The 13,698-nt window shown below is 42.6% G+C and overlaps 1 protein-coding gene across 4 annotated transcripts in view; it reads right to left on the minus strand.

Annotated features, from left to right (window-relative positions):
* RFTN1 (raftlin, lipid raft linker 1) overlaps positions 1 to 13,698 on the minus strand; it is a 207,440-nt gene that overhangs the window by 115,438 nt on the left and 78,304 nt on the right. For all 4 annotated transcript variants that reach the window (XM_003924931.4, XM_074405688.1, XM_074405687.1 and 1 more), the window contains exon 3: positions 5,568 to 5,754. In XM_003924931.4, coding sequence (XP_003924980.1) covers positions 5,568 to 5,754 — 187 coding nt within the window. The remainder of the gene's footprint in view (positions 1 to 5,567; positions 5,755 to 13,698) is intronic.

Raw genomic sequence — 13,698 nt, forward strand, 5'->3', positions numbered from 1 at the left:
GGATCACTTAGCTACACTTAGAATTCAGAGTGAGTGCAACTATATTGTCTGTTAAAAATCACTAAGTGTTCGAGGGAAAGAGTTGAGAAAATGAAGTACAAACTCTCTACTTATTCACTAAGTATTTCATGTTCAGCTATTCATTCTTGAGTCAAAGTAACTCGAGTCAAAGTAACTGGCTTGACTAAATTCAATACCCTTAGAATCAAGAATGATTTACAGTTCGATGCGTGGCTTCACCTGCCATGGTAAAATGAAATGGCAGTTATTAGAATTTTCAAAAGAAAAGAGCAGGTAGTTTTTCATGGATGTAAGTGAAATCTGTCAAAATGGCAGTGAGCTCAGAGGAATGTTACTGCACTTGAGAACTACTTTTGGAATGACTCATTAATGATTTAGTTAGACTGTCAACGATGCTCTCCAATTACTCAAACATCACTAGAAAACATTTCATTAGTAGATTTAAATAAATTCTTCCTGCCTCATGCTCATTACTCCCCATGTTTGCCCAAAAGAAATCAGGCCCAAGTTAAAGCTGCTTCTCCAGAAACATATCCTTGGTTTCCCTTCCCATGGGAGGTGGCACGAGACACATATCTCATTTACTTAGTTAGACTGCAAGTACCTGGAAGGCAAGCTCCACGTTCAACTGAGCCCGGCAACTGCAGCCTCTAACTTCCCACCACATAGAGCTCCTAGCACCATGACCTGAAAAGAATACATGCTCAGCAAGTGCTTGTGAATGAGTGAGGGATCAATGCAGGCTTGAGGGGTTCTGTTTGGTGGTTCTGGCATAGCCCACGCCCAGTAATTTGCTAAAAACTTTATGTTCACCCTTCAAACACATTAGGTTGATATCGAAGTTTCACACAGTCATCTCATGGTGATTCTTGCAATGAACTTCGTTTGGACCAATAGTAATCTAGAAAGTGTATCTACATCTCTTTCAGCGTGCTCCACTTGAAAAATGCCCATCGATGATAGACTGGACAGGGAAAATGTGGCACATATACACCATGGAATACTATGCAGCCATAAAAAACGATGAGTTTGTGTCAGTTTGTGTCCTTTGTAGGGACATGGATGAACTTGGAAATCATCATTCTCAGCAAACCGACACGAGGACAGAAAATCAAACACCGCATGTTCTCACCCACAGGCGGGTGTTGAACAACGAGAACACACGGACACAGGGAGGGGAGCATCACACACTGGCGTCTGATGGGGGGGAATAGGGGAGGGACAGCGGTGGGTGGGGAGTTGCGGAGAGAGAGCATGGGGAGAAATGCCAGATATAGGTGAAGGGGAGGAAGGCAGCGAATCACACTGCCACGTGTGTACCTATGCAACAATCTTGCATGTTCTTCACATGTACCCTAAAACCTAAAATGCAATAAAAAAAATTTAAAAATTAAAAAAAAAGAAAAATATTAACCAAGCGTTTCTTTCCCTTTTACAAGCTAAGCCATTTCATTTAACAGCATCTATAGCTGTTAGAACTCTGGCAGACTTGGTGAAAAGCATCGTTTTAACTGTCTGAATTAAAAATTAATCACATAAGTCTTCCTTTGTTTTGTTTTTACAACTTAAACTCCCTACTGATAAAGAAAAAGTTCTGGGTTTTTTCTGTTTTTTTTTTTTTTTTTTTTTTTTTGTGGGGGGGGTTGTTTTGTTTTGTTTTTTTTTTTTGAAACAGGGTCTCACTGTCACCCAGGCTGGAGTGCAATAACACAGTCACGTCGCACTGCAGCCTCCACCTCCTGGGCTCAAGCAGTTCTCCCACCTCAGCCTCCCGGGGTATTGGGACTGCAAGTGTGTGCCACTACATCCAGCTAATTTTTAAAATTTTTAGTAGCTACTCAGTCTTGCTATGTTGCCCAGGCTGGTCTGGAAATTCTGAGCTTGAGAGTCTTCTGTCTTGGCCTCCCAAAGTGCTGGGATTACAGGCGCGAGCCACTGTGCCTGGCCCTGTTGTTTTTTGTTTGCTTATTTTTAAGATCGTTGGGATCTTTTCCTCATAATCCAAAAAAAATGCAGTCATTGCATTTGCTAGGAGATAAAATGCCTGTACTTAAAAATTATACTTTACAATGACTCTGCATCCAACCTCCACCACTCCTCCCACCCAATACTATTGGAGCTGGAAGTGGGGGTGATCCTCTTGATCATCTTTGCCTCAATTTACATGATAAATTACCAAACTTTTGCAGTTTTCTTAAAAAAAAAAAAAAAAAAAAAAACGAATTCCAAAGACCCAATGCAGAGTTACCCAAGGAATTTCCTTCTCTGGATCTGCTTGTCCAGGAGTTGAAATGTTCATTGAGGTCATCGGGCAGGCAGTTCAGGAACTCTGGACTAGAGTACGCTCAAACCCAAGGAGACTGCCAATCTCCCTTTCTTGAAAACCCTTCTGCATACAGTGTCTCATTTTCCTCAACAGTTTGCCCCTTTTTGTCTTCTGGAAAGTAAGTTCATTCGTTCATGCCATCCTCAGTGGAAGTAAAGAACCCTTATTGAGCCCCCAGCTTCACTGCTGGCTTATAATGCACTATTCCGCAAAGTGGGGGTTCTTATTTCTGGAGAGGGGATTCCTCACCCACCTTGTCCCATCCTATAACTTAGAGTTTGGTACAAGCCTTGCAAATCATGTAGTACCAGCCCCTCATTGTAGCAGCTAGAAAATGGAGGCCCAGAAAGATCCACTCGTGTGCCCCCTGCACAAAACTTCTCTACCAGTAGCCAAGTGCAGCCTAGAACACAGGCCTTCTGGCCACGAGTCCTGTGTTCTTTCTTACCTAGCTTGGTGCTTACAGCTCTCCTGGGAGTAAAGTGGCAAGCCCCAATAGTGTTGCTGAGAGCCAGGCATGAAGCCAGGCAAGAATCAGGTCCTCTACACCCTTGCTACTCAGAGTGCATGCCACGGACCACCAGCATCTGCCCCACCTGGAAACGAGTTAGAAATGCAGAGTGCCAGGCCTCCCCCGAGACTGGCTATATCAGACTCTGCTCTTTAACCATATCCCCAGGAGACTCACAGGCACATTGAAGTTTGAGAAGTGTTGCTCTACGGCAGGAAAAAAAAAAAAAAGATGCAACCTCACTTTCTGAGTTAAGCTCAGGCCAAGTCCTGAGCTCATGTCACCTCCAATGGCAGATCACACTGAAGGATGCACTGGTGATCTGACCCCAATGGACTTGGCACCTCTAAACACTAAGGCCAACTGGGCAATCTCCAGAATAAAATCACTGGAGCCCAGTGGATGCCTTATGTAATCCATACAACGCATTTGTCAGTTTTATTTTGTTTCCTTGCTTGAAATCCTGATTTACTTACAGACTACTGAGGGGTAAAATGGGGGAAAGGTTGAGAAAAAAAGTATCTTTTTATGGAAGATCAAAGATATCCTCCCTCACTTTTTGTCCTAAGTGTTTCTACACAAGAATTGTGGGTAAAGGAACATGGCATGCACTTCATGCCTTGATTAAGAATGCACGTACGGGAGTCAGCCTTCCCGGGAGCACGGCAGAGCTCTGCTTGCTGCCATCTGTGTGACCTTAACAACTCAACATTTGCGTCCCAGTTTTCTCCACCTTTAAAATGGGAACAAAAGTGACACTTATTTCATAGGCGTATGATATGGATAAAATGGTAATGACCAAGCCTGACATACAGTGGGTGCTACTCACTATGAGCTACTGTCATTATACATATCCTATGTCAGTGTCATTTAAAACCCCTGCGGCCTCCAGAATCGTTTCTTCTTGTGATTGACCCAGATCATAATCAACAGCCAATCAACATAAAGAAACCAATAATGGACTGAGCGTGGTGGCTCATACCTGTAATCCCAGCACTTTGGGAGGCCGAGGCAGGAGACCCTCTTGAGCCCAGAAGTTCCAGACCAGTCTGAGCAACATGATGAAACTCGGTCTCTACCAAAAATACAAAAATTAGCCAGGTGTGGTGGCGTGTACCTATAGTCCCAGCTACCTGGGAGGCTGAAGTGGGAGGACAGCTTGAGCCTGGGAGGCGAAGGTTGCAGTGAGCTGAGATCATGCCATGTGCTGCAGGCTAGGTGACAGCGGGAGATCCCATCTCAAAGAAATGAAAAAGAAAAGAAAAGAAACCAATGTGCAGCCGGCCTCGGTGGCTCACATCTGGAATCCCAGTGGTTCGAGAGGCCACGGTGGGAGGATTGCTTGAGGCCAGGATTTCAAGACCAGCCTAGGCAACATAGCAAGACCTCATTTCTGCAGAAAGAGAAAGAGAGAGAGACAGACAGACAGAGAGAGACAGACAGAGAGAGACAGAGAGACACACACACACACACACACACACACACACAAACACACACAGACACACACACACACACACACACACAGAGAGAGAGAGAGAGAGAGAGAGAGAGAGAGAGAGAGAGAGTGAGAAACTAATACACATAAAAGGCAGACATGGAGAAAAATCACCCTACCAAAAAATGTGTGACTTCTGGGTTTGAGCAAACACATGCACCACCTTTCACTTCAAATTCTAATGTGTGCTGCTGTAGACTAAGAGCCCCAGAGCTTGATCAACCATGAAGAAATAAAGGAAAGGAAAGGAAAGAAGAGTCAGTCTTTGTCACGCAACCTCATGCCTCATAGCCGTCCCTCGTGAGCATACCAACCAAATGCTGTGTCTACCTGTAAAGTGACTTTAAAAAGAGAGAAAGAGGAGGAGTCGCTCTGCACTCTCTCTTTAAAATGTGGCACACGTTGTCATTCCTTCTATGATAGCTGGCCAAAAGACAAATCTGATTTCCTTTCCCAGACTCATTTTAATTTTTATTTTTATGAAAGCAGCAAAAACATACTGCTCTCTCCATCCTATCCTCATTGTTTAAAAAAATAAAAAACAAAATTAATATTGCTCCTATTGAAAGACTAACCCCACTTCACCTTCCTTAATTAGGCCCAATGGAAATGTAGGCATAAGCATTCACCGGGGCAAGCCAACTGAAAAACAGCTCCAACCCCTGAAAATCTAAATCAAGACCAAACCAATTATAGCATTTTATTTAGGTGGTGTTTATTTTTTGTATTTTTTTTTAATTGTCAAGTGATTGACAGAATTTATGGTGGGCTCAACATTTTAAAGTATTTCTAGACTGTGGGGAAGACATTCAGTTTGTACATAGCCTTTGCATGAAATTACTGCATTTTTTTTTCTAGCCATGCCTTTTGGTGTGAAAGTATTACACTGTTACTAGCCGCAGCATTCTGGGCATATACTTCTTTCGAGGAGACATTTTTCTAGCTGAGTTTAACCCAGTGAGTTAAAAGAGGGAAAGAATGTAAAATGAAGCTCTCTACTTGCAGTTGGACGTGGCATTTGTTTTTCATCGCAGGGTGCTAAGAAATCTCTCTGGTTGTCTAGCCTTTTGCCTCGCCTGTCTGAGGGCAGAGGCCCTGAGGACAGCATGCAAATTTCAACCCCCTCACCCGAGCCCATCCTCTCACTTCCCGTCCTCTATTGAGCACACCTTATCCACAACAGGATGCTACCCATTCATCCACAGAGGCCTTACCTGTCAGTTTTCTTGATCAGGATGGCCCTAAAGATGTGCTCCAGGGGCGTCTTCTCCCGCTCATGAGTGGGCTGCACGAAGGGGTGCAGGGCCGCCAGCGAGAAGCCCTGCTGGTACAGCTCCAGGAGCTGGGCGGGCAGGTCACGCAGGGAGGCCAGCCTCACCGCTGAGGACCCAGGGAGCTCCGCTGGAGGGGAGAGAGGAGAGGCTCATCAGAGACCCACCATGAGGCCCACACAGCACTGCCCAAGCCACTCTCCCCTTGCCCTCGGGGAGGATCCTCTAGGTCACTGCTAAAATGAGTTTGTCCCCATTTTTACTGTCTTCAAACAGACTTTATAAGTAGGCTGTCATTTTACAAATCACCCAAAGGCACCAATAACTGGATGTCGGCCAGGTGTGGTGGCTCCCAGCACTTTGGGAGGCTGAGGCAGATGGATAGCTTGAGCCCAGAAGTTTGAGACCAGCCTGGGCAACATGGTGAAACCTGGTCTCTACAAAAATAATAATAATAAATTAAAAACCCCAAAATTAGCCAGTGCTCATGGTCCTGGCTATTCAGGAGGCTGAGGTAGGAATGTAGTTGAGCCAGGGAGGTGGAGGTTGCAGTGAGCCAAGCACTCTAGAGGTTACTGCACTCTAGCCTGAGCAACAGAGTGAGACACTTTCGAAAATGAAATGATATAAAATAATAATGGAATGTCTTAGATCTAGAGTTGTCTTCTCAGTGATCACAACGAACAAGTCATTTCCACTGCCTAAAAGAAAGAAAAACATATAGAAAGAAAGGAAGGAAGAAGGAAAGGGAAAAGAAGAAAACTATATTGAGCAAATACAAAAATACTAGGAGGCAAAAAGCAGCATAAACAAAGTCAAAAGACCAACTGGAACAAAATTTCTGTAACCCTTAAGACAAAGAGCTGATTTCCTAAATTTGCTAAACCCTCCCCGCCCCAAAATAATTTTTAAATGGGCACAACATATGAACAGGCAATTGCATAAAAAATGTGAAAGGCTAACCAATATTTGAAAAGACACTGTAACTCAGCATTAGAATGATACAAATCAAAACCAGATTTTTACCTACAGAATTACTTTAAAACTTGGATTTTTAAATTTACTTATTTTTGAGAAGAGCAAACAAGGTTCAAAAGTCAAAAGGTACAAACATGTACTCAGTGAAAAGTATACATCCTAGCCCTATCCTCTGCCTCCTACATTTACTTCCCTAGAGGCAATCAGTATTATTTTTGTGTTTGTATGTGCATTAACCATCAAATAATTCATACAAAAGTAAATAGGCCTATATATTTCCCTTCTCTTCTAGAATGTCAGCATAACGTTACACACCTGGCTTTTTAAAATCAATTTTTATCAATTAACAGCATACTTTTTAGTCAGGTGCCGTGCTCACGCCTGTAATCCCTGCACTTTGGGAGGTCGAGGCAGGCAGATCATCTGAGGTCAGGAGTTTGAGACCAGACTGGTCAACACCGTGAAACCCCATCTCTACTAAAAATACAAAAAAGTAGCAAAGTGTGGTAGCAGGCACCTGTAATCCCAGCTACTTGGGAGGCTGAGGTGGAAGCATCGCCTGAACTAAGGAGACAGAGGTTGGGGATTGCACTATTGCATTCCAGCCTGGGCAACAAGAGTGAAACTGTCTCAAAAAGAACCCCCCAAAACCAAAACAAAAAAACAGAAAACAGTATAGTTTTCTTAGAGACCATTCCATAGCAGTACACAGAGCTCTTCCTCATTCTTTACTACAGATCCATTGTGTGATATACCATGGAATATGCAAAGTTTTGCTTTTATAAGTAATCTATTAATGAAAAAATATCATTCCTACATGATTGCACATGTGTGCACTTAAAGTACCTATAAAAAAAATAAATGCTTAGGTGTGAAATTGCTGGGTTAAAAAATATTGCATTGTGTGTCTGTATCAAAACATCTCACGTACCCTATAAATATATACACCTACTATGTACCCACAAAAAATAAAAAAGTTAAAAATCAGAGGTGTAAATACACACACAAACACACACACGCATACACACACATATATGTACACTGTAATTTTTTCAGATAGTCCCAGATTCTCTCCATAGAGTAGTATGGAGTTATCTGCCATCAGTGATGTATAAAGGTGTTTCTTTTCCCGTACTCTGACTACTCTCAGTTAAAAAAAAAAATGATCCCTGTGAGATGGTAACATATTTATCTTATTATGTAATTTGTATTTTTTTCTTATTGAACATTTCATATTTAAACGCTGTGTTTTCTTGTCTGTGAACTGTCTGTCCATTATCTTGCCTGGTGCTCTACTGGGTCACTGGATCTTTTTTTCTACTGGTTTGTAAGAACTCTTTACATATTAGGAAATTTAGTTTTTATTTATTTGTCCCCAAATGTTGCTTGTTTTCTGACTTTGCATATGATACGTTTTGCCATGAAAAACTTTTTTTTTTTTTTTGAGACAAAATCTCACTCTGTCCCCCAGGCTGGTGTGCAGTGATGCTATCTCGGCCCACTGCAAACTCCACCTCCTGGGTTCAAGTGATTCCATGAAGAACTTTTTGAATAAAGCTGAGTTTACCAATCTTGCTTTCAATGGCTTCTGAGTTTTACGTCATAGCAGAAAGGTCTGGGATTATAAAACAATTATCTTGTGAATTCTGGTAATACATATTTCATTTTTTGCATATAAATCTTTGATCAATTTTGAATTTATTCTACATAAAGGCATGCAACATGAATTTAACTTTCCCCCACCAAATGGGTTTAGCTATTTTTCCTCATTGATTTGAGATGGCATCTGTCATATGCCATTTATCATTTATTATATTCCCAAACATGAGTTTATGACTGTGATCCAATTATCTATTTTTATAAAACACTACTTTAAACAATTTCAATTTCACATTATGTTCTAATATCTGATTAAACTATTTCTCACATCTTTCTGTATTCCTGTTTCTTTTTTGGATCTTCCTAATTTGTTTTTCTAAATGATCTTTAAAAATCAAGTTATCAAATTTCCCTTCCCCCACCAAAAAAAATTGTGTGGGTATTTTTATTGGGTCATGTTCAAATCATAGCTTAACTGAGAATGAATATTTTCACCATGCTGCAAGTTCCCATGCAAGAAACTGGCAAAATTTTGCTTTGTTCGTCTTCCTTTGGGTCCCTCTGGATCATACCGAAGTTTTCTTCACACAGTACATATTTATCAAGTTTATTTCTAGTTATTCTATATTTTATTGCTATTGAAATAATATATTTTCCGTTTTCACTTCTGTAATCTTTATTGTGTGCAAGAGTGTTGGGGAAACAGGCATGCCCGTCATCGTGGGGGGAGAGAACCTTTCTCTAGGGCGGAGTGGTATTGGCCTTCAATCCTAAAAATGCACACACTCTCTGTCCAGCAGCCCTTCTACTGGCAGTACTCCTATGGCTGGACTCATAAATGTCTTCCAAGATATATGGACAAAGATATTTACTACTGGGTTGCTCCAATAGCAATCTTAATTGCAGGACTAAACACTGGAACACCCCAGTGATTAATCCTATGAACCATTAAGAAGATTAAAGTAAATCTGTTATGTGCTGATAGGGAAACGAGTCTAAGATACATTGCTAAGTTAAAAAAAAAGAGGTGCACAGCAGTGTTAATGGTACGGCCACTCTTGTGTAAAGAATATTAGAAAGGCCAGGCATGATGGCTCACGCCTATAATCCCAGCACTTTGGGAGGCCAAGGCGGGCAGGTCACAAGGTCAGGAGTTTGAGACCAGCCTGGCCAACATGGTGAAAATCTGTCTCTACTAAAAATATGAAAATTAGCTGGGCATGGTAGTGCCCACCTGTAATCCCAGCTACTCAGGGGGCTGAGGCAGGAGAATCGCTTGAACCCAGGAGGCAGAGGTTGCAGTGAGCCAAGATCATGCGGCTGCACTACTCCAGCCTGGGCGACAGAGGGAGACTCCATCGAAAAAAGAAAAAGAAAAAGAAAGAAATATTAGAAGGATAGAAGGATGGACAGACATAAATAAAAATCTTTTTTTTCTGGAAGGAATCACAAAAACATCAACATTGAAGAGGCCAGGCCACAGTGGCTCACGCCTGTAATCCCAGCACTTTGGAAGGCCAAGTGGGATGGATCACCTGAGGTCGGGAGTTCGAGACCAGCTTGACCAACCTGGAGAAATCCTGTTTCCACCAAAAATACAAAAAAATTATCCAGGCGTGGTGGCACATGCCTATAATCCAACTACTTGGGAGGCTGAGGCAGGAGAATTGCTTGAACCTGGGAGGTGGAGGTTGCGGTGAGCCCAGACTGCACCATTGTACTCCAGCCTGGGCAACAAGAACATATCAAGCAAGCGAGCAAACAAACAGTTGAAAAACACTGAAGAGAGGGACTAGAGTAGGGTTGAAAGGATGGAAGGTCATTTTTATTTTACCTTACACTTTCGATTCCATTACCACCAACAGGAGTCATTTGGGTGGAATGTTTATGAGTCATTTTTATTTTCCTCTTTATATATAAAAAATATTATTTAAAACTTTTTAATTAATGTGCTTTTTAAATTTTCTAATCGTTCTTAAATTTATTCCTATTTATTTATTTTGAGGCAGAGCCTTGCCCTGTCACCCAGGCTGGAGTGCAGTGGTGCAGTCACAGCTCACTGCAGCCTTGATCTCCTGGGCTCAAGTGATCCTCCTATTGACTCAGCCTCCAGAGTTGCTGGGACTTCAGGCACACGCCGGCATGTCCAGCTAATTTTTTAATTTCTTGTAGAGACAGGAGTGGTCCAGGCTGGTCACAAACTCTTGATTTTAAACGCTCATCCTGCCTGGGCCTAAATGTGCTTATATTTAAAAACAAATGTTAAAAGAAAACCTAGGAGTGCTTAACAATCACCTAACATCAGATACTGTAGCTCTCATTTCCATACATCATGCAAGAAATTTACAGGAAAAAAAAATCTATAGCAATGATTTACTCTAAAACAAGCATTCAGCATCCTGGAGAAGGCTCCATTAATAAGAGTGACAAATGTAGGGCTAGCCAGGAAAGCAGAAAAGCATGCAGTCTCTCCCTGAAGGGTACATTCAGGATATGCTGCTAGATAAACAAACCCAAAGGTAAGTCTGGTAAAGAATCCTGAGCCTCTCCGGATTCCCCATGCACAGACACCTGTCAAGGTGTCTCACAAGCAGCTTCTTGGATGCAGGCGAGGGGCCCTCTGCTCTAAAGCTTGTCCTGAACCCCAAGGCTTACAGCAGGGGTCCCCAACCCTGGAGCTGCACAGCAGGAGGTGAGCGAGCATTACTACCTGAGCTCTGCCTCCTGTCCCATCGACAGCGGTATTCGATTCTTTTAGGAGCGTGAACACTATTGTGAACTGTGCATTCGAAGGATCTCTAGGTTGTATACTCCTTATGAGACTCTAATGCCTGATGATCTGTCACTGTCTTCCATTACCCCTAGATGGGACTGTCTCGTTGCAGGAAAACAAGCTCTCACTGATTCTACATTATGAGTTGTGTAATTATTTCAATATATATTACAATGTAATAATAACGGAAATAAAGCATAGAGTAAATGTAATACACTTGAATCAACCCTAAATCACCCCCTACTCCCATCCACCTAAAATCTGCCTTCCATACAAGCAGGCCCTGGTGTCAAAAAGGTTGGGGACCGTTGCTTTAGAGCAAGGTTCCTCAAAGTGCATGCTCTGGTCCAGCAGCGCCTGGGAACTTGATAGAAGTGAGAAAACCTGGGTCCCACCCTAGACCTGCAGAATCAGAAACAGCCATCTGTGCCTCACAAGCCTCCCAGGTTGTTCAGCTACCCCAAAGAGTTTCACCTTGTCCCTCTTCCACCCACTCTCCTCTCCACAGGCAAGGAAACCTGTGACCAGCACCCAACTTCACACAGCTCAGCTGGAAACCCCTCCCCTGCCAGCCCTGGGCCCAATCTGGAGGCCGTTCAGGCTTCTTCCCCGGTCTGCAGTGAGGATGGATGGTGTCCTGTGCGTGTACTCCCAGGCCCGAGGCAGGGCAGAAACTACGAGGAGGCAAGTGAGGAGATAACTCACCGCAGGCACAAACTTTTTAAGGGAGCACCACAATCTCAGTAATCACGATAAATAAATATTTCATGTAATATGCTAAAACATAAAAATCAATGCAAAAAATCAGTAATAAGCAAAGGATCAAAATTTTTGATAAAGGTAAGTTCAGGCTGGGTGCCAGTGGCTCACACCTGTAATCCCAGCACTTGACGGAGGCCAAGGCAGGAGGATCGCTTGAGCCCAGGAGTTTGAGACCAGCCTAGGTAATACGGCAAAACTCCATCTGTACAAAAAAATACAGAAATTAGCTGAGTGTGGTGGCATGGGCCTGTAGTCCCAGCGACTAGGGAAGCTGAGATGGGAGGATCACTTGAGCCAAGGGAGGTCAAGGATGCAGTGAGGCGAGATTGCACCACTGCACTCCAGCCCGGGGTGACAGAGCTACTCTATTAAGTAAAAAAATAACAGACTGCATCAGTGTTTTTTCCTTTCACTTCAAGCTTCAATACAGCTTACCCAGTACTGTCACTGATTTTGTCTTTATTTGTTATAAAACGTTGCCTCACTCCCCTCACCCTAATCCTGGCCCAGCCCGAGAACTCCTTTTGTCCTCCTGTTCCAGATCCTGCAAATGCTGGTGCGGACCTTATGGAAACCAGGGGCAGGGTTCATCTGCTGTCAGCAGATTACAAGGCTGCTGAACCAAAAGGGCAAAGCCATGTACGGCAGAGACACTGTTTGTTTTATTTGAAAAACTGAATGGGCTTTTGGTAGGAGTGTAAGCCTTTATGGAGGGCAACTCAAACCTAAAAATACTATGCAGCAGCAAGATCCCCTCTTCTTTGATAAAACTATATACTAACAGCATCTGTGAGTCATCGAATATGAGACCTCAAACTCAGCCAGTCTCTACAGCTCAATATTCTTTAAATGTTTCAAATTTTTCCAAATTTTCCAAATTTTTCCTGCTATAATAAAATAAACCTTTATCGAGAGTTTGATAATTTATGTATTTGTTTTCTCTTATGCATCACACTAAAACAAAAAATAAAAGTAGTTAATATGTTTAGAAGACAGGGTTCTGGCTGGGCACGGTGGCTCACACCTGTAATCCCAGCACTTTGGGAGGCCGAGGCGGGCAGATCACTTGACAGCAGGAGTTCGAGACCAGCCTGGCCAACTTGGTGAAACCTCGTCTCCAGCAAAAATACAAAAATTAGTCGGGCATGTTGGTGTGCACCTATAGTCCCAGCTACTCAGGGGGCTGAGGCGGGAAGATCACTTGAGTCCAGGAGGCGGAGGCTACAATGAGCTGAGCTCATGCCACTGCACTCCAGCCTGGGAGACACAGTAAAAGAACCCTGTCTCAAAAAAAAAAAAAAAAAGAAGAAGAAGAAGCCAGAGTCCTATGCCAGCTGCTGTCCTCACTGCCTGCTTACCTCAGGCATGTGAACACTCAATTCCTTTGTATAAAATGGTGATAACAGTATCAGCCTGCCTTCCATCATAGAGCGGTTGTGAGGATCAAGTGGGATGACATATGTGTAATCCACAGAGCCCAAAACAATCACAGGTGGTGGCACTGGCCATGGTGAATGCGGGGACTGGTCACGACAATGCGGTGTGGGGCCATGAAATCCTTCCCCATTTCCGCCCGTACCTTTTAACCTCCATGCTCCCAAATCGGTGCACTAAAAATATTAGTCAATCAACTGCTTTATATTTAAATGGTTCCTGAATAAAACATAATACCTTTTAAATTTTTATCTTAAAATCTAAAGATGTATCTCCTGTCAAAGCTAAGCAATTTTATGGCTTTAATTTTTGGTATGCATGCTGTCAAAGTAAGTTTAGCTTCATGGTTAAAAAAAACAAATAAAACTGAATCTCAATGATCTTAAAGCAATAAAAAAAAAAAGGCTTCTATTGTAAATATGATTAAAGGCCTTAATCTCATGTTTCTATTTGAACTCTAACCTTAAAAATACAAAAGAAAACAGTTCTTACAAAGTGACCAATTCCCCAGTGTTACTCCTGAGCAAA

Source organism: Saimiri boliviensis, chromosome 9, assembly GCF_048565385.1.
Source record: "Saimiri boliviensis isolate mSaiBol1 chromosome 9, mSaiBol1.pri, whole genome shotgun sequence".
NCBI classification, from domain to species: domain Eukaryota; kingdom Metazoa; phylum Chordata; class Mammalia; order Primates; family Cebidae; genus Saimiri; species Saimiri boliviensis.